This window comes from Entelurus aequoreus, linkage group LG08 (genome assembly GCF_033978785.1).
Source record: "Entelurus aequoreus isolate RoL-2023_Sb linkage group LG08, RoL_Eaeq_v1.1, whole genome shotgun sequence".
NCBI lineage: Eukaryota > Metazoa > Chordata > Actinopteri > Syngnathiformes > Syngnathidae > Entelurus > Entelurus aequoreus.
This window is the reverse complement of record NC_084738.1, coordinates 67,664,859-67,686,429: the sequence shown is the minus strand read 5'-3', so window position 1 is coordinate 67,686,429 and position 21,571 is coordinate 67,664,859. Positions and strand designations below refer to the sequence as shown.

Sequence of the window (21,571 nt, the reverse complement as noted above, 5' to 3'; positions counted from 1 at the left end):
AATATATATCGCCACGGATACCTAGCCCATATCAATACATAAATATATATCGCCATGGATACCTAGCCCATAGCCCTTATAACTGAATGGCGAGAGAAGAGAAAGTCAACATTGAGAAACTGTGGATCAAAGAGGAAAAGTCACCTGGACATTTTGGGGATTTTTTTTTTTCAAAAGGACTGCAGTCAGACTATTGTGGTCTGGAAAATGATGCAAGGCAAGAGCGCTAACACCACACCACCTTAGCCGCGCTCACCCTTTAGAGCACAGCTGTCACTTCCTGCCAAACTTGTTTCTCTAATTCCACAGCCGTACACCTTACTGTCATATAACTTGTATGTGACACATGCTAACTGTTAGCATGCTAACTTTTTCAACTTATTTTACACTTTTTCTGTAATTCCACTGCCATTGACTTTCGGGTCCCTGGGACCAAACTCGAGGGGAACCCTGCAGGTTAAAAAAAATCTATATATTGTATTGGTTTTGAAAATAAAAAAATATCAAAATGGCCCCCGCATGTTTTCCTTTTGCAGTGTGTGGCCCTCAGTGGAAAAAGTTTGGACACCCCTGTATTAGAAGATAAAGTGTGATAAAAATGAGAGATGTCCGATAATATCGGACTGCCAATATTATCGGCCGATAAATGCTTTAAAATGTAATATCGGAAATTATCGGTATCGGTTTCAAAAAATAAAATATATGACTTTTTACAAACCCCATTTCCATATGAGTTGGGAAATTGTGTTAGATGTAAATATAAAGGGAATACAATGATTTGCAAATATTTTTCAAGCCATATAATCAGTTGAATATGCTACAAAGACAACATATTTGATGTTCAAACTCATAAACATTTTTTTTTTGGCAAATAATCATTAACTTTAGAATTTGATGGCAGCAACACGTGACAAAGAAGTTGGGAAAGATGGCAATAAATACTGATAAAGTTGAGGAATGCTCTTTAAAGACTTATTTGGAACATCCCACAGGTGAACAGGCTAATTGGGAACAGGTGGGTGCCATGATTGGGTATAAAAGTAGATTCCATGAAATGCTCAGTCATTCACAAACAAGGATAGGGCGAGGGTCACCACTTTGTCAACAAATGCCTGAGCAAATTGTTGAACAGTTTAAGAAAAACCTTTCTCAAGCAGCTATTGCAAGGAATGTAGGGATTTCACCATCTACGCTCTGTAATATCATCAAAGGGTTCAGAGAATGTGGAGAAATCACTGCACGTAAGCAGCTAAGCCCGTGACCTTCCATCCCCCAGGCTGTACTGCATCAACAAGCCACATCAGTGTGTAAAGGATATCACCACAAGGGCTCAGGAACACTTCAGAAAGCCACTGTCAGTAACTACAGTTGGTCGCTACATCTGTAAGTGCAAGTTAAAACTCTCCTATGCAAGGCGAAAACCGTTTATCAACAACACCCAGAAACGCAGTGGGCTTCGCTGGGCCTGAGCTCATCTAAGATGGACTGATACAAAGTGGAAAAGTGTTCTGTGGTCCACATTTCAAATTGTTTTTGGAAACTGTGGACGTGGTGTCCTCCGGACCAAAGAGGAAAAGAACCATCCGGATTGTTCTAGGCGCAAAGTGTAAAAGCCAGCATGTGTGATGGTATGGGGGTGTATTAGTGCCCAAGACATGGGTAATCAATCAATCAATCAATCAATCAATGTTTATTTATATAGCCCTAAATCACAAGTGTCTCAAAGGGCTGTACAAGCCACAACGACATCCTCGGTACAGAGCCCACATACGGGCAAGGAAAACTCACCCCAGTGGGACGTCAATGTGAATGACTATGAGAAACCTTGGAGAGGACCGCATATGTGGGTAACCCCCCCCTCTAGGGGAGACCGAAAGCAATGGATGTCGAGTGGGTCTGACATAATATTGTGAAAGTCCAGTCCACAGTGGATCCAACTCATCAGCGAAAGTCCAGTCCATAGTGGGGCCAGCAGGAACCATCCCGAGCGGAGACGGGTCAGCAGCGTAGAGATGTCCCCATCCGATGAACAGGCTAGCGGTCCACCCCGGGTTGGGAGCAGAGTAGAAAATAAAATAAAAGAAACGGCAGATCAACTGGTCTAAAAAGGGAGTCTATTTAAAGGCTAGATTATACAAATGAGTTTTAAGATGGGACTTAAATGCTTCTACTGAGGTAGCATCTCTAACTTTTACCGGGAGGGCATTCCAGAGTACTGGAGCCCCAATAGAAAACGCTTTTTTTGGGCTCTGGGAATCACTAATAAGCCGGAGTTCTTTGAACGCAGATTTCTTGCCGGGACATATGGTACAATACAATCGTCAAGATAGGCAGGAGCTTGACCGTGTAGTATTTTATACGTAAGTAGTAAAACCTTAAAGTCGCATCTTAGGTGCACAGGAAGCCAGTGCAAGTGAGCCAGTATAGGCGTAATATGATCAAACTTTCTTGTTTTTGTCAAAAGTCTAGCAGCCGCATTTTGTACCATCTGTAATCTTTTAATGCTAGACATAGGGAGGCCCGAAAACAAAACGTTACAGTAATCGAGACGAGACGTAACGAACGCATGGATAATGATCTCAGCATCGTTTGTGGACAAAATGGAACGAATTTTAGCGATATTACGGAGATGAAAGAAGGCCGTTTTAGTAACACTCTTAATGTGTGACTCAAACGAGAGAGTTGGGTCGAAGATAATACCCAAACGAGAGAGTTGGGTCGAAGATAATACCCAGATTCTTTACCGAGTCGCCTTGTTTAATTGTTTGGTTGTCAAATGTTAAGGTGGTATTATTAAATAGATGTCGGTGTTGAGCAGGACCGATAATCAGCATTTCCGTTTTCTTAGCGTTGAGTTGCAAAAAGTTAGCGGACATCCATTGTTTAATTTCATTAAGACACGCCTCCAGCTGACTACAATCCGGCGTGTTGGTCAGCTTTAGGGGCATGTAGAGTTGGGTGTCATCAGCATAACAGTGAAAGCTAACACCGTATTTGCGTATGATGTCACCTAGCGGCAGCATGTAAATACTAAAGAGTGCAGGGCCAAGAACCGAACCCTGGGGAACTCCGCACGTTACCTTAACATGGTCCGAGGTCACATTGTTATGGGAGACACACTGCATCCTGTCCGTAAGATAAGAGTTAAACCAAGACAAGGCTAAGTCTGACATCCCAATACGCGTTTTGATACGCTCTAATAAAATATTATGATCAACAGTATCGAAAGCGGCGCTAAGATCAAGAAGCAGCAACATAGATGACGCATCAGAATCCATCGTTAGCAATAGATCATTAGTCATTTTTGCGAGGGCTGTCTCCGTAGAGTGATTTGCCCTGAAACCGGATTGAAAAGGTTCACAGAGATTGTTAGACGCTAAGTGTTCATTTAGCTGCTGTGCAATAATTTTTTCGAGATAAACGGAAGGTGGGACACCGGCCGGTAGTTTACCATGAGGTCAGGATCGAGGTTAGGTCTTTTGAGTAGAGGATGAATAACTGCTTTTTTGAATGCTAGGGGAACAGTGCCAGAGGAAAGTGATACGTTTATAATATTTAACACTGATGGACCTAATAACTTACACATCTGTGAAGGCACCATTAATGCTGAAAGGTACATACAGCTTTTGGAGCAACATATGTTGCCATCCAAGCAATGTTACCATGGACGCCCCTGCTTATTTCAGCAAGACAATGCCAAGCCAGGCGTTACATCAACGCGGCTTCATAGTAAAAGAGTGCGGGTACTAGACTGGCCTGCCTGTAGTCCAGACCTGTCTCCCATTGAAAATGTGTGGCACATTATGAAGCCTAAAATAGCACAAGGGAGACCCCCGGACTGTTGAACAACTTAAGTTGTACATCAAGCAAGAATGGGAAAGAATTCCACCTGAGAAGCTTCAAAAATGTGTCTCCTCAGTTCCCAAACCTTTACTGAGTGTTGTTAAAAGGAAAGGCCATGTAACACAGTGGTGAACATGCCCTTTCCCAACTACTTTGGCACGTGTTGCAGCCATGAAATTCTAAGTTAATTATTATTTGCAAAAAAAAAAAAGTTGATGAGTTTGAACATCAAATATGTTGTCTTTGTAGCATATTCAACTGAATATGGCTTGAAAAGGATTTGCAAATCATTGTATTCCGTTTATATTTACATCTAACATAATTTCCCAACTCATATGGAAACGGGGTTTGTAAAACGCCGCTGTACGGAGTGGTACACGGACGTAGGGAGAAGTACAGAGCAGTTGCGTCTCCCAGTCATACTTGCCAACCCTCCCCATTTTCCCGAGAGACTCCCGGCTTTCAGTGCCCCTCCCGAAAAATCTCCTGGGGCAACCATTCTCACAAATTTTTCCCAGACAACAATATTGGAGGCGTGCCTTGAAGGCACTGCCTTTGCGTGCCGGCCCAGTCACATAATATCTACAGCTTTTCACACACACAAGTGAAGCAAGGCATACTTGGTCAACAGCCATACAGGTCACACTGAGGGTGTCCGTATAAACAACTTTAACACTGTTACAAATATGCGCCACACTGTGAACCCACACCAAACAAGAATGACAAACACATTTCGGGAGAACATCCGCACCGTAACACAACATAAACACAACAGAACAAATACCCAGAACCCCTTGCAGCACTAACTCTTCCGGATGCTATAATATACACTGGGGCTGCAACAACTAATCAATTAAATCGATTATAAAAATAGTTGGCGATTAATTTAGTCATCGATTCGTTGGATCTATGCTATGCGCATTTTTTAAAATTTTATAAACCTTTATTTATAAACTGCAACATGTACAAACAGCTGAGAAACAATAATCAAAATAAGTATGGTGCCAATATGCTGTTTTTTTTTCAATAAAATACTGGAAAGGATAGAAATGTAGTTTGTCTCTTTTATCCGATTATTAATCGAAGTAGTAATCGACAGATTAATCGATTATCAAATTAGTTGTTAGTTGCAGCCCTAATATACACTACCGTTCAAAAGTTTGGGGTCACCCAAACAATTTTGTGGAATAGCCTTCATTTCTAAGAAGAAGAATAGACTGTCGAGTTTCAGATGAAAGTTCTCTTTTTCTGGCCATTTTGAGCGTTTAATTGAGCCCACAAATGTGATGCTCCAGAAACTCAATCTGCTCAAAGGAAGGTGAGTTTTGTAGCTTCTGTAACGAGCTAAAGTGTTTTCAGATGTGTGAACATGATTGCACAAGGGTTTTCTAATCATCAATTAGCCTTCTGAGCCAATGAGCAAACACATTGTACCACTAGAACACTGGAGTGATAGTTGCTGGAAATGGGCCTCTATACACCTATGTAGATATTGCACCAAAAACCAGACATTTGCAGCTAGAATAGTCATTTACCACATTAGCAATGTATAGAGCAGGGGTCACCAACGCGGTGCCCGCAGGCACCAGGTAGCCCGTAAGGACCAGATAAGTAGCCCGCTGGCCTGTTCTAAAAATAGCTCAAATAGCAGCACTTACCAGTGAGCTGCCTCTATTTTTTAAATTTTAATTATTTACTAGCAAGCTGGTCTCGCTTTGCTCGACATTTTTAATTCTAAGAGAGACAAAACTCAAATAGAATTTGAAAATCCAAGAAAATATTTTAAAGACTTGGTCTTCACTTGTTTAAATAAATTCATTAATTTGTTTTACTTTGCTTCTTATAACTTTCAGAAAGACAATTTTAGAGAAAAAAATACAACCTTAAAAATGATTTTAGGATTTTTAAAAACATATACCTTTTTACCTTTTAAATTCCTTTCTCTTCTTTCCTGACAATTTAAATCAATGTTCAAGTAAATTTATTTATTTTATTGTAAAGAATAATAAATACATTTTCATTTAATTCTTCATTTTAGCTTCTGTTTTTTCGACAAAGAATATTTGTGAAATATTTCTTCAAACTTATTATGATTAAAATAAAATAAAAATATTCTGGCAAATCTAGAAAATCTGTAGAATCAAATTTGAATCTTATTTCAAAGTCTTTTGAATTTCTTTTAAAATGTTTGTTCTGGAAAATCTAGAAGAAATAATGATTTGTCTTTGTTAGAAATATAGCTTGGTCCAATTTGTTATATATTCTAACAAAGTGCAGATTGGATTTCAACCTATTTAAAACATGTCATCAAAATTCTAAAATTAATCTTAATCAGGAAAAATTACTAATGATGTTCCATAAATAACTTTTTTAATTTTTTCAAAAAGATTCGAATTAGCTAGTTTTTCTCTTCTTTTTTTCGGTTGAATTTTGAATTTTAAAGAGTCGAAATTGAAGATAAACTATGTTTCAAAATTTAATTGTCATTTTTTTTCGTGTTTTCTCCTCTTTTAAACCGTTCAATTAAGTGTAAATATCATTCATTATTAATAATAACATAGAGTTAAAGGTAAATTGAGAAAATTGGCTATTTCTGGCCATTTATTTAAGTGCATATCAAACTGGTAGCCCTTCGCATTAATCAGTACCCAAGAAGTAGCTCTTGGTTTCAAAAAGGTTGGTGACCCCTGGTATAGAGAGTATTTCTTTAAAGTTAAGACTAGTTTAAAGTTATCTTCATTGTAAAGTACAGTGCTTTTCCTTCAAAAATAAGGACATTTCAATGTGACCCCAAACTTTTGAACGGTAGTGTACACCCCCCCGCTAACTCCCCAACCCCGCCCACCTCAACCTCCTCATGCTCTCTCAGGGAGAGCATGTCCCAAATTCCAAGCTGTTGTTTTGAGGCATGTTAAAAAAAATAATGCACTTTGTGACTTCAATAATAAGTTGATTTATTTTGGAGAACCTTGTTACGTTGTTTAATGCATCCAGCGGGGCATCACAACAAAATTAAGCATAATAATGTGTTAATTCCACCACTGTATATATCGGTATCGCTTGATATCGGAATCAGTAATTAAGAGTTGGACAGTATCGGAATATCGGATATCAGCAAAAAAAAGCCATTATCGAACATCTCTAATAAAAATGCTTGCTGGATTGAAGTCTGTGCTCTTTTTTTGTGTAAGTGTAGTACTGTAGTAATAATAATAATAATAATAAATAATGAGTGTTTGTGAGGAGCATGGAAAACAAACAAGTCTTGTCAGTCAGTGCCTCAACTTGCATGGGAGTTCCTTTGTTGGTGGTCAGTCAGCATCCAGAGACACTCGGCTACTTCCTGTCCCACGCAGGGAAGGCAAAGGTGACATTTATGACAATCAATGGACAGTGTTCACACACTTGGAGGCCACCAGGTCCACACAGTAGAGGACCCACTCACTGCCAGGACGTAATGTTCTTGTGTATATATATATATATATATACACACACACACAGCACTAATTGGAAGCTGGCAGGAGTATGGTATGCACAGAACATTAGTTATTTAAATATTTCATTGCTTAATTAGTCCATGAAAAGATGACACGTTAATTATTAATAGTGGGAAGGACATTATTCTCTAATTAACAGACTTTTAAAAAAAAAACAGACTTCCATTATGCAATAGGAGTGTCAAAAAAATAGATTTTCAAGTTAATTGTGATTTTTACTTTGAACAATTCTTGATCCATCCATCCATCTTCTTCCACTTATTCGGGGTGGGGTCGCGGGGGCAGCAGCCTAAGCAGAGAAGCCCAGACTTCCCTTTCCCCAGCCACTTTGTCCAGCTCCTCCCGAGGCATTCCCAGGCCAGCTAGGAGACATAGACTCTCCAACGTGTCCTGGGTCTTCCCCGTGGCCTTCCCCAGGTCTGACGTGCCCTAACCACCACCCAAGGGAGGCGTTCGGAGGGTAGATGCCCGAACCTAATCCTGCAGCCACCAACCAGGTTCCCCTCAACGCCCTGACTGTGCCAGGAAATTATGTCCATAAAAGTAGTAAACAAAGGGCGACCCTGGTGGAGTCCAACCCTCACTGGAACCAGGTCTGACTTACTGCGGGCCATGTGGACCAAGTTCTGACACTGATCAGGACCACCAAAATCAGACTCTTTGAGCACTCCCCACAGGACACGGTCTTCTCCAAGTCCACAAAGCACATGTAGACTGCTTGGGCAAACTCCCATGCACCCTCAAGGACCCTGCCCACAGTCTAGAGCTGGTCCACAGTTCCACCACCAGGACCAAAACCACACTGTATCCTCCTGAATCCGAGGTTCGACTATCCGGAAAAATTCAAACACGCAGGGGCCATTTTCATATTTGTCATTTCTAGAATAGATGCACTACATATATCAACCTCCCCCAAGTGAGGACTGGGAAGTCTCAGTCATAAAAATGCCAAAAATAAAGTGTTTGAATTTAACGCTTCAATCTCTACATCAAATTCAAATCTATCTTTTTTTTTATGTTTTATTGTCAAAACCCTGTTTTTATGGCGAAAACACAAACAATATTTGATATGAAGTAATTGATGTGAAGTTAATGAGAGTAAAGTAACTTCTCAGGGACCCACTCACAAAAGTAACTTCTCAGGGAAACACTCACAAAAGTAACTTCTCAGGGACCCACTCATAAAAGTAACTTCTCAGGGACCCACTCACAAAAGTAACTTCTCAGGGACCCACACACAAAAGTAACTTCTCAGGGACCCACTCACAAAAGTAACTTCTCAGGGACCCACTCACTAAAGTAACTTCTCAAGGACCCACTCACAAAAGTGACTTCTCAGGGACCCACTCACAAAAGTAACTTCTCAGGGAAACACTCACAAAAGTAACTTCTCAGGGACCCACTCACAAAAGTAACTTCTCAGGGACCCACTCACTAAAGTAACTTCTCAGGGACCCACTCACAAAAGTAACTTCTCAGGGATCCACTCACAAAAGTAACTTCTCAGGGAAACACTCACAAAAGTAACTTCTCAGGGACCCACTCACAAAAGTAACTTCTCAGGGATCCACTCACAAAAGTAACTTCTCAGGGAAACACTCACAAAAGTAACTTCTCAGGGACCCACTCACAAAAGTAACTTCTCAGGGATCCACTCACAAAAGTAACTTCTCAGGGAAACACTCACAAAAGTAACTTCTCAGGGACCCACTCACAAAAGTAACTTCTCAGGGACCCACTCACAAAAGTGTTGAATAAGTCTTTTTTTTTTTTTCTTTCAACATTTAAATTTCTCAAACAACCTCAGATCTTTTTTTGGCACTTAGGGGCGGGACTTGAATACACAGCCTCTTCTCTGATTGGTCAATTGAAAGGCCTGCTGCTTCCTGGTCAGACTGTGTCCCTTCCATAGGAGCAAAAAGGCCACTATTTCTATTCCTCTTGTCATTTATGAAAAGGTTTTCCACAAGATGACATTGAGGTGTATGATGGTGTCAACACTGCATGTTGCTTACCTTGGTGATGAGCGTGCGGTACTCCTCCACTTGGTGGTCGTTGTTGTGGCAGCCGGCGAGAAGCTGCCACACCTCCCCGCGGAGCGCCTCGGGTATGCCACTGCGCACCAGGGCAGGAAGCTGCCTGGGGCGCACGGACAGGTTGAGGTGCCTGCAAGGGAGGTGTGGCTCAGGGTCAGTGTCAGGGTCAGGGTCAGTGGGGACAACTGCTGCTGGTCATCAAGACAACTCAATACTTTTCTACTTGAAGAAAAATGTGCACAACTGCCTTAATCTTGGATCTTTACTCAAAAATGTTTACTTAATTACTTGAGTGTATTTTTAATGCAGTTTTATTTCATTTATCCACATGTCACAGTTTTTTGGGGTTTTTTTTCAGGGTATTTAAACAAAATCAATACAACGTACATTTGAATATATATGTGGCATACAATGTTATTAAAAAATCAAAATTTTGAATCGAGATTCGATTCTGAATCGAACTGTTTCCTCAAGAATGGAATGGTGCGGTGCCCAAATGTTTACAGCCCGAATGTTTGGGAGCTGATGGATTAAAAATTTATAAAGCCTTCAGTGCGAAAAACAACGTGTAAAAAAAGTATTGCAAATAAAATAAAAATAAAAAAATAATAATAATAATAACAATATATATATATACGGTATATATATATACAGTATGTGTGTGTATATATATATATATATATATATATATATATATATATATATATATATATATATATATATATATATATATACACATGTATATATAGACAATATATGCGTATATATGTAAAAAAAAAAGTATATATGTATATATATATGTGTGTGTATATATATACACATGTATATTTGTATGTATATATATACATGTATATCTGTATGTATATATGTATATATATACATACATATATATATGTATAAAAAATGTATATGTATATATATATACATGTATATCTGTATGTATATATGTATATATATATACATATATATATGTATAAAAAATTTATATATATATATATATACATACAAATATACATATATGTATATATATATATATATATATATATATATATATATATATATATATATATATATATATATATATATATATATATATATATATATATATATATATATATATACATATATACATACAGATATACATGTATATATATATACACACATACATACACATACATACAGACTATAAAAATGGGAGCCATTACCTCCCTGCTTGGCACTCAGCATCAAAGGTTGGAATTGGGGGTTAAATCACCAAAAATGATTACCGGGCGCGGCCACCGCTGCTGCCCACTGCTCTCCTCACCTCCCAGGGATATATATATATATATATATATATATATATATATATATATATATATATATATATATATATATATATATATATATATATATATATATATATATATATATATATATATATATAATATGATTTAGTATGAATGTGAGCTGCTGATGTATGAAAGTGAGTTTTAGAAGAGGTTTAGTAAAAGAGGTGTACCACTTGGTCAACAGATCTCCCCAGGTCTCCAGGATCTTCTCTGCACACTCTTTGGAGACGTCACCAGAACCGCTCAGCAGTGGTTCGTCGTTATCTGAGAAAACACAAGTCATGTATTTACACGCACTGTGCAATCATCATCGTGAGCACGCGGCACACCCACCAGCTGTATTGACACTGCACTGATACTGTTTCATATTGGTCACCCCCCGTCTGCTGGATTCAAACGAAAGCCTTTCGCAACACCGAGCATGAGTTCGATTCCCGGCCAACGGGAATGTGAATGTGATGTATGATGTAATTGGCTATCATTCCAGGTATAGTAATGGGAACACACACCATTTGTGAAAAGACTCACCTCCCAGGCATTCTTTTGTTATTAAACTTGTGTGACAGGTGAGATGGTTAGAAAAAGCTGAGTATTGCTACTGTATATCCGCTATGGATGGCTACCATTCGGTACAACGGTACCACTTTTTTCTGGCTGGCTGAAAGTTCTGGTGGAGTCCTCCATTACAGAATGATTAGCAGGCAGAATATTACGTTTGATTAATGAATAGAGAAGGTCATGTAGCAATGTGAAGACCTTTAACTTGTCATGTACACAATGTTGATATCACAGGGGTTCATACCGTGACATACATGTACACATGTTTTATTAACATGCACACTTACATCTTCATTACAACTCTTATATAAGGCTTTTAAAGTCATTTTGATAGTAGGCTAATATACACACTTACATCTTCATTATAACACTTATATAAGACTTTTTAAGTCATTTTGATAGTAGGCTAATATGGAGACTTACATCTTCATTATAAGACTTATATAAGATTTTTAAAGTCATTTTGATAGTAGGCTAATATAGAGACTTATATCTTCATTATAAGACTTATAAAATATTTTTAAAGTCATTTTGATAGTAGGCTAATATAGAGACTTACATCTTCATTATAAGACTTATATAAGATTTTTAAAGTCATTTTGATAGTAGGCTAATATGGAGACTTACATCTTCATTATAAGACTTATATAAGATTTTTAAAGTCATTTTGATAGTAGGCTAATATAGAGACTTACATCTTCATTATAACACTTATATAAGACTTTTAAAGTCATTTTGATAGTAGGCTAATATAGCTAATATAGACACTTACATCATCATTATAACACTTATATAAGACTTTTAAAGTCATTTTGATAGTAGGCTACTATAGCTAATATAGACACTTACATCTTCATTACAACTCTTATATAAGGCTTTTAAAGTCATTTTGATAGTAGGCTAATATACACACTTACATCTTCATTATAACACTTATATAAGACTTTTTAAGTCATTTTGATAGTAGGCTAATATGGAGACTTACATCTTCATTATAAGATTTATATAAGATTTTTAAAGTCATTTTGATAGTAGGCTAATATAGAGACTTACATCTTCATTATAAGACTTATATAAGATTTTTAAAGTCATTTTGATAGTAGGCTAATATAGCTAATATAGACACTTACATCATCATTATAACACTTATATAAGACTTTTAAAGTCATTTTGATAGTAGGCTACTATAGCTAATATAGACACTTACATCATCATTATAAAACTTATATAAGACTTTTAAAGTCATTTTGATAGTAGGCTACTATAGCTAATATAGACACTTACATCTTCATTACAACTCTTATATAAGGCTTTTAAAGGCCTACTGAAACCCACTACTACCGACCACGCAGTCTGATAGTTTATATATCAATGATGAAATCTTAACATTATAACACATGCCAATACGGCCGGGTTAACTTATAAAGTGACATTTTAAATTTGCCGCTAAACTTCCGGTTCGAAACGCCTCTGAGGATGACGTATGCGTGTGACGTAGCCCGGCGAACACGGGTATGCCTTCCACATTGAAGCCGATACGAAAAAGCTCTGTTTTCATTTCATAATTCCACAGTATTCTGGACATCTGTGTTCGTGAATCTGTTTCAATCATGTTCATTGCATTATGGAGAAGGAAGCCAAGCAAGCAAAGAAGAAAGTTGTCGGTGCGAAATGGACGTATTTTTCGAACGTAGTCAGCCATAACAGTACACAGCCGGCGCTTCTTTGTTTACATTCCCGAAAGATGCAGTCAAGATAGAAGAACTCGGATAACAGAGACTCTAACCAGGAGGACTTTTGATTTGGATACACAGGCGCCTGTAGAGAACTGGGACAACACAGACTCTTACCAGGATTACTTTGATTTGGATGACAAAGACGCAGACGTGCTACTGTGAGTATGCAGCTTTGGCTTTTTTTTGCGTATGTACGTAACTTTTTTAAAATATATAAGCTTTATGAACCTTGGGTTAGGTGAACGGTCTTTTGGGCTGAGTGATTGTGTGTGTTGATCATGTGTTTGAATTGTATTGGCGTGTTCTATGGAGCTAGGAGCTAGCAGAGGAGCTAGGAGCTAGCATAACACGTACCGTACCGTACGTGCGCGTCACGTACGTAACTTTTTAAAAATATATAAGCTTTATGAACCTTGGGTTAGGTGAACGGTCTTTTGGGCTGAGTGATTGTGTGTGTTGATCAGGTGTTTGAATTGTATTGGCGTGTTCTATGGAGCTAGGAGCTAGCAGAGGAGCTAGGAGCTAGCATAACAAACACGCAGGTGTTATTATGCAGGATTAATTTGTGGCATATTAAATATAAGCCTGGTTGTGTTGTGGCTAATAGAGTATATATATGTCTTGTGTTTATTTACTGTTGTAGTCATTCCCAGCTGAATATCAGGTACCGTGAGTATGCAGCCTTGGCTGCTAAACATTCGATAACTTGACCGTATGTGCGCGTCACGTACGTAACTTTTTAAAAATATATAAGCTTTATGAACCTTGGGTTAGGTAAACGGTCTTTTGGGCTGAGTGATTGTGTGTGTTGATCAGGTGTTTGAATTGTATTGGCGTGTTCTATGGAGCTAGGAGCTAGCAGAGGAGCTAGGAGCTAGCATAACAAACACGCAGGTGTTTTTATGCAGGATTAATTTGTGGCATATTAAATATAAGCCTGGTTGTGTTGTGGCTAATAGAGTATATATATGTCTTGTGTTTATTTACTGTTGTAGTCATTCCCAGCTGAATATCAGGTCACCCCCGGCTCTCACAGCATCTTCCCTATCTGAATAGCTTCAACTCCCCACTAGTCCTTCACTTGCACTTTACTCATCCACAAATCTTTCATCCTCGCTCAAATTAATGGGGAAATTGTCGCTTTCTCGGTCCGAATCTCTCTCACTTCATGCGGCCATCATTGTAAACAATAGGGAACTTTGCGTATATGTTCAACTGACTACGTCACGCTACTTCCGGTAGGTGCAAGCCTTTTTTTTTATCAGATACCAAAAGTTGCAATCTTTATCGTCGTTGTTCTATACTAAATCCTTTCAGCAAAAATATGGCAATATCGCGAAATGATCAAGTATGACACATAGAATAGATCTGCTATCCCCGTTTAAATAAAAAAAATTCATTTCAGTAGGCCTTTAAAGTCATTTTGATAGTAGGCTAATATACACACTTACATCTTCATTATAACACTTATATAAGACTTTTTAAGTCATTTTGATAGTAGGCTAATATACACACTTACATCTTCATTATAAGACTTATATAAGATTTTTAAAGTCATTTTGATAGTAGGCTAATATACACACTTACATCTTCATTATAACACTTATAAAAGACTTTTTAAGTCATTTTGACAGTAGGCTAATATGGAGACTTACATCTTCATTATAAGACTTATATAAGATTTTTAAAGTCATTTTGATAGTAGGCTAATATAGAGACTTACATCTTCATTATAAGACTTATATAAGATTTTTAAAGTCATTTTGATAGTAGGCTAATATGGAGACTTACATCTTCATTATAAGACTTATATAAGATTTTTAAAGTCATTTCGATAGTAGGCTAATATGGAGACTTACATCTTCATTATAAGACTTATATAAGATTTTTAAAGTCATTTTGATAGTAGGCTAATATAGAGACTTACATCTTCATTATAAGACTTATATAAGATTTTTAAAGTCATTTTGATAGTAGGCTAATATGGAGACTTACATCTTCATTATAAGACTTATATAAGATTTTTAAAGTCATTTTGATAGTAGGCTAATATAGAGACTTACATCGTCATTATAACACTTATATAATACTTTTAAAGTCATTTTGATAGTAGGCTAATATAGCTAATATAGACACTTACATCATCATTATAACACTTATATAAGACTTTTAAAGTAATTTTGATAGTAGGCTACTATAGCTAATATAGACACATCTTCATTACAACTCTTATATAAGGCTTTTAACATCATTTTGATAGTAGGCTAATATACACACTTACATCTTCATTATAACACTTATATAAGACTTTTTAAGTCATTTTGATAGTAGGCTAAGATGGAGACTTACATCTTCATTATAAGACTTATATAAGATTTTTAAAGTCATTTTGATAGTAGGCTAATATAGACACTTACATCATCATTATAACACTTATATAGACTTTGAAAGTCATTTTGATAGTAGGCTAATACAGACACTTACATCATCATTATAAGACTTATATAAGGCTTTTCATTTTTGGCGGCTCCAGACAGATTTTTTTTGTTGTATTTTGGGTCCAATATGGCTCTTTCAACATTTTGGGTTGCAGACCCCTGGGTTAAGAGCTAACCAGCAGGCCGACCCCCCGGTGGACGTAACGACGCTCGCAAGACCACTTTTTCCTGCGAGGCCAGGCGAGAGGAGAGGACAAGAAGTCCTCTGACGGTGTGTGACGTCCAAGCAGACCTCGTGCCAACAACAAGTCTATATCAATACCTCCCCCAGGGGTGTCCTGGCGATGTTGCATATGTTTTTTAGTCAACACTCAAATCTTTTAAACAACTTCTGTCGAAATAAAGTTGTTTTAATTATTATCTTTATTTTATTAATATTTACATGATCTGTTTCATGCCCCTTTTTAATCGAAAAAACACAAACTATGCAACATTTTCCAAGAGAAGGTATTTTATCCCACTAAAATTCTTATGGATCCAAAAGGGCCCCACTCATAAAAGTGTGAAAAATAATCTTTGTATTGATTTTGTGTAAATACTCTGAAAACCCCCCCAAAAACTGTGACATGTGGATAAATAAAATAAAACTGCATTCAAAATACACTCAAGTAATTAAGTAAACACTTTTGAGTAAAGATCCAAGATTAAGGCAGTTGTGCACATTTTTAGCAAGTAAAAAAAGTATTGAGTTCCCATGTTTTTTTTAACTTTCAATCAGAGATGTCCGATAATATCGGCCTGCCGATATTATCGGCCGATATATGCGTTAAAATGTAATATCGTAAATTATCGGTATCGTTTTTTTTATTATCGTATCTGTTTTTTTTGTTTTTTTTATTAAATCAACATAAAAAACACAAGATACACTTATAATTAGTGCACCAACCCAAAAAACCTCCCTCCCTCACTCATTCACACAAAAAGGTTGTTTCTTTCTGTTATTAATATTCTGGTTCCTACATTATATATCAATATATATCAATACAGTCTGCAAGGGATACAGTCCGTAAGCGCACATGATTGTGCGTGCTGCTGGTCCACTAGTAGTACTAACCTTTAACAGTTAATTTTACAAATTTTCATTCATTACTAGTTTCTATGTAACTGTTTTTATATTGTTGTTCTTTCTTTTTTATTCAAGAAATTGTTTTTAATTTATTTATCTTATTTTACTAATTTTTTTAAAAAGTACCTTATCTTCACCATACCTGGTTGTCCAAATTAGGCATAATAATGTGTTAATTCCACGACTGCATATATCGGTTGATATCGGTATCGGTTGATATCGGTATCGGTAATTAAAGAGTTGGACAATATCGGAATATCGGCAAAAAGCCATTATCGGACATCCCTACTTTCAATACTTAAATTGATAAGTGTTTTACATTTTTTGTCATTTTTTTATGCTCTTTTTGTCAAAGAAATCTTAGTTTTTTAATGGCAAACACATAAAATATGCCAAAATATGCAATATTTCCCCTCAAAAATATTTCAAAGTGCAATATTTGATCTTAATTGGAGCCTTGAATTGGTCAGTAATTCATAACAACATTCATTTTGATTATTTTTGGAGAAATGACAATTAGAAAAATATCCCATTAAAATTCTTGGGGACAAAAAGGGCCCCGCGTAAAAAGTTGTTTAAAATAAGTTATACATATTGTTTTGTTTCAATGCTTAAATCTCCAGATGAGCTTCAGATATTTCCGTCAATTATACGTTTTTATTACTGTCTTTTAAATGTATTTTTGTTTGTTTTATGCCCTTTTTGTCAAATAAAACTTTTTTTTTTAATGTAAAATACAAAATATGCAATACTTTCCACAAAAATATTTCAAAGTGGAATATTTGATGTGAAGTCTTGAACAAGTCAACAGTTCAAAACTACACTGATTTTGATTCATTATTATTTTTGGAGAAATTACAATTAAAAAAAATCCCATTACAATTCTTGGGGACAAAAAGGGCCCCAATTAAAAAAAGTTTACTTTCAATGCTTAAATCTCCAGATCAACTTCAGATCTTTCTGCAGATTATACGCTTTTATTACTTTTTTTTACCTCTTTTTTGTTTTTTTAATGCCCTTTTTGTCGAATAAAACATCGTTTTTTTTAATGTAAAAAACACAATATACAATATTTTCCACAAAACATATTTCAAAGTGGAAATTTTGATGTGAAGTCATTGGAGTCTTTAATAGGTCAATAATTCATAACAACAATGATTTTATTTCATTATTATTTTTGAGCAATGACAGTTTTAAAGGGGAAAAAATGGCAGCTTTGTGTTATTAGAGTCAGTCTCATTACATTTCACCTGTTAGCTCTTTTATTACACCTTTTTATGTATTTATTTTATAAATAGTATTTGTAGAATGTGTTAAAAAATGAGTTGCCAACATAAGCTTGTTTTCATTGCATGACAAGTTGACTCCAATAGAAAGCAATTCTATAATTATTACTGTAATTTATTACATATTTTTACAATATGAGATACTATTTTATAAATCTAACATTTTTTCCTAAAATAATTTAATAAAGAACAAACCTGATAATATTTGTGTGTTTTTGAAGAGATTATGTATTGCTGAGCAGGGCGTTGTTTGGATTGAGGTTTTCATCACACTACAAGTACATGTGATGATTGGGAGTGCATGAGAAAGCGGGGAACATTCCTGTCTTTGTTTGTTTGCGGAAGTGTTACCTTCCTCTTCGTCATCCTCGGGCGGAGAAGGAACCACAGAATCGGGCCCACCAGGAAGGACGCCGGGACTGGCTGTGGTCTTACGTTTCTCTCGCTCCGTCTCGCTCTCCAAACTCAGCACCTCGTACAGCGTGTCCGAGGAGGGACTTTTGCGCTCCTTGCGTTCCATCTGGGGTTGTTCAGGAGAAAAGCATCAGGACTTGGGCTCGGCGCGGTGGCTTCCTTCCCCGCTCCACGCACCTGCCGCAGTTTCAGGTAGAAGGTCTCGGTGTGGCTCCGCTTGCCGAAGGGCCAGAAGAGGCGGTCGTTGGGGGAGCAGACCCTGACCCGGGTCTCCAGGAGGAAACGCACCGGCTCCTCCACCTCGGTGATGACCAGGTCCACGGCCGTGGTCATGAACATGAATTTATCTGCAGGAACATTTCATTGGGACTCAAGAGTTCTGCAAGACAATACTGGAGTCTACCTTTGGGCGTCTCCTCGTTGACAGCCTGGAACTGAGGTGTGCTGGGGTTCCAACTTCCCGTGATGATGTAAGACTTCCCGTCTGAGCTCTTTCCCATGGACTCCTAAAGGAGCACACACACACACACACACACACACACACACACACACACACACACACACAATGGAGGAAATGAGCCACACAAACAACTCCAAGCCAGGGGGGCCCAAACTGTGGCTCCACTCTCCTTCTTTTACATCTTGGAGAGAATACTTCCTCACACTTTTGCATGACTCCAGTAATGCAGCTTAATGACCATCAATTGCACTTGGAAGTGTGCACAGCACTGCATTTTTATACATGGCCCAATCCAAACAACCTCCGCCACTCATGAAGAAGAAGAAGAAGAAGTAGAACAGGAAGAAGAAAAAGAAGAACAGGAACAAAAACAGGAAGAAGAAGAAGATCAGGACAAAGAAGAACACGAACGAGAAGGAGAAGGAGAAGGAGAAAAACAAAAACAAGAACAACAAGGAGAAGAAAAAGAAGAAGAAGAGGAAGATGAAGAACAAGAACAAGAAGAAGAAGGAGAAGAGGAAGAGGGAAAACAAAAACAAAAACAAGAAGGAGAAAAAAAAGAAAAAGAAGAAGAAGAAGAAGAGGAAGAACAAGAACAAGAAGAAGAAGGAGAAAGAGAAGAGGAAAAACAAAAACAAAAACAAGAAGGAGAAGGAGAAGGAGAAGAAAAAGAAAAAGAAGAAGAAGAAGAAAAACAGCACAGCATTTTTATATATGACCCAATCCAAACAACCTTGCCACTCATGAAGAAGAAGAAGAACAGGAAGAAGAAAAAGAAGAACAGGAAGAAAAAAGGAAGAAGAAGAAGAAGAAAAGGAAAAAGAAGACAAGAACAAAAAGAAGAAGGAGAAGAGGAAGGAAAAGAACAAGAACAAGACGGAGAAGAAGAAGAAGAAGAAGAAGATGAAGAAGAACAAGAGGAAGAGGAAGAAGAACAAGAAGAATAAGAAAGATAAAAAGAACAACAATAATAATAATAAGAATACTAAGAAGTAAAACAGCACAGCATTTTACATATGACCCAATCCAAACAACCTTTGCCACTCAAGAACAAGAAGAAGAAGTAGAAGAAGAAGAAGAAGAACAGGAAGAAGAAGAACAAGAACAAGAATAACAAGAATAACAAGAAAGATAAGAAGAATAAATATAAGAAGAAGAAGCAGAAGAAGAAGAAAAAGAAGAAAAACAGCACATCATTTTATATATTACCCAATCCAAACAACCTTTGCCACTCAAGAACAAGAAAAAGAACAAGAAGAAGAAAAAAAGAACAGGAAGAAGAACAAGAGGAAGAAAAAGAGGAAGAACAAGAAGGTGAAGAACAAGAAGAATAACAAGAAGAAAGATAAGAAGAATAAATATAAGAAGAAGAAGAAGAAAAAAAGAAGAAGAAGAAGAAGAAGACGAAGAATAAAAACAGCACAGCATTTTTAAATATGACCCAATCCAAACAATGCAAATAAAGTAAATAAACATGTGGTCACACATAACACAACCTCCTCACTGAACTTTGTGGATACTATAAAAACATGTCCAAGCACAACACAACATTCAAAATTGCACCCATTTAAATCCCCTGCAATGCATGATGGGAAAAAACACATCTGTGTTTGGCACATTTTATCTACTTGACAGTCTGATCGTCTACAGAACTTACAAGAGGTCGTCACGCAAGTAAACAAGTAGGAGTCCAACTTCAACATACTTTACATTATATTCATTACATATCCATTATATCAATATCATATGTATATGTGTGGTTAAATATACATATATATGTGTGTTTATATATACATATGTATAGGCTATATATGTGTGTTTATATATACATACACGTGTGTTTATATATACATATGTATATGCTATATATGTGTGTTTATATATACATATATATGTGTGTTTATATATACATATGTATAGGCTGTATATATGTGTGTTTATATATACATATGTATAGGCTATATATGTGTGTTTATACCTGTATATACATATGTATAGGCTGTATATATGTGTGTTTATATATACATACGTATAGGCTATATATGTGTGTTTATATATATATATGTATATGCTATATATGTGTGTTTATATATACATATATATGTGTGTTTATATATACATATGTATAGGCTATATATGTGTGTTTATATATACATATGTATAGGCTGTATATATGTGTGTTTATATATACGTATGTATAGGCTATATATGTGTGTTTATATATACATATATATGTGTGTTTATATATACATATGTATAGGCTATATATGTGTGTTTATATATACATATGTATAGGCTATATATGTGTGTTTATATATACATATGTATATGCTATATATGTGTGTTTATATATACATATATATGTGTGTTTATATATACATATGTATAGGCTATATATGTGTGTTTATATATACATATGTCTAGGCTATATATGTGTGTTTATATATACATATGTATAGGCTGTATATATGTGTGTTTATATATACATATGTATAGGCTATATATGTGTGTTTATATATACATATGTATAGGCTATATATGTGTGTTTATATATACATATGTATAGGCTATATATGTGTGTTTATATATACATATGTATATGCTATATATGTGTGTTTAAATTGTTGCGTTTGACCAGATGTTCCTCCAAGTGGGATGTAAAACGCTGGTTAGTTCCTTAGATGACATATAAACTGAACTCAAATGTACCACCAAGCACAGGATAGGTATTTTGTAATTTATTTTCAAATATTTGAGAATAGAGACCAGCCTCGAACAACACATACAAATGCATAGCCCAAGTTGATCTGACAACATCCCGGAATGCACTCTCCTCTTCAATATCC

The 21,571-nt window shown here is 36.4% G+C and overlaps 1 protein-coding gene across 2 annotated transcripts in view; it reads right to left on the bottom strand.

Annotated features, from left to right (window-relative positions):
* Positions 1-21,571, bottom strand: part of LOC133656222 (rab GTPase-activating protein 1) — a 124,935-nt gene that overhangs the window by 66,596 nt on the left and 36,768 nt on the right. For both annotated transcript variants that reach the window (XM_062057142.1, XM_062057143.1), the window contains 5 exons: positions 18,669-18,771; positions 18,443-18,612; positions 18,203-18,371; positions 10,878-10,971; positions 9,356-9,506 (listed from right to left, as the gene is read on the bottom strand). In XM_062057142.1, the coding sequence (XP_061913126.1) occupies positions 9,356-9,506; positions 10,878-10,971; positions 18,203-18,371; positions 18,443-18,612; positions 18,669-18,771 (687 nt within the window). The remainder of the gene's footprint in view (positions 1-9,355; positions 9,507-10,877; positions 10,972-18,202; positions 18,372-18,442; positions 18,613-18,668; positions 18,772-21,571) is intronic.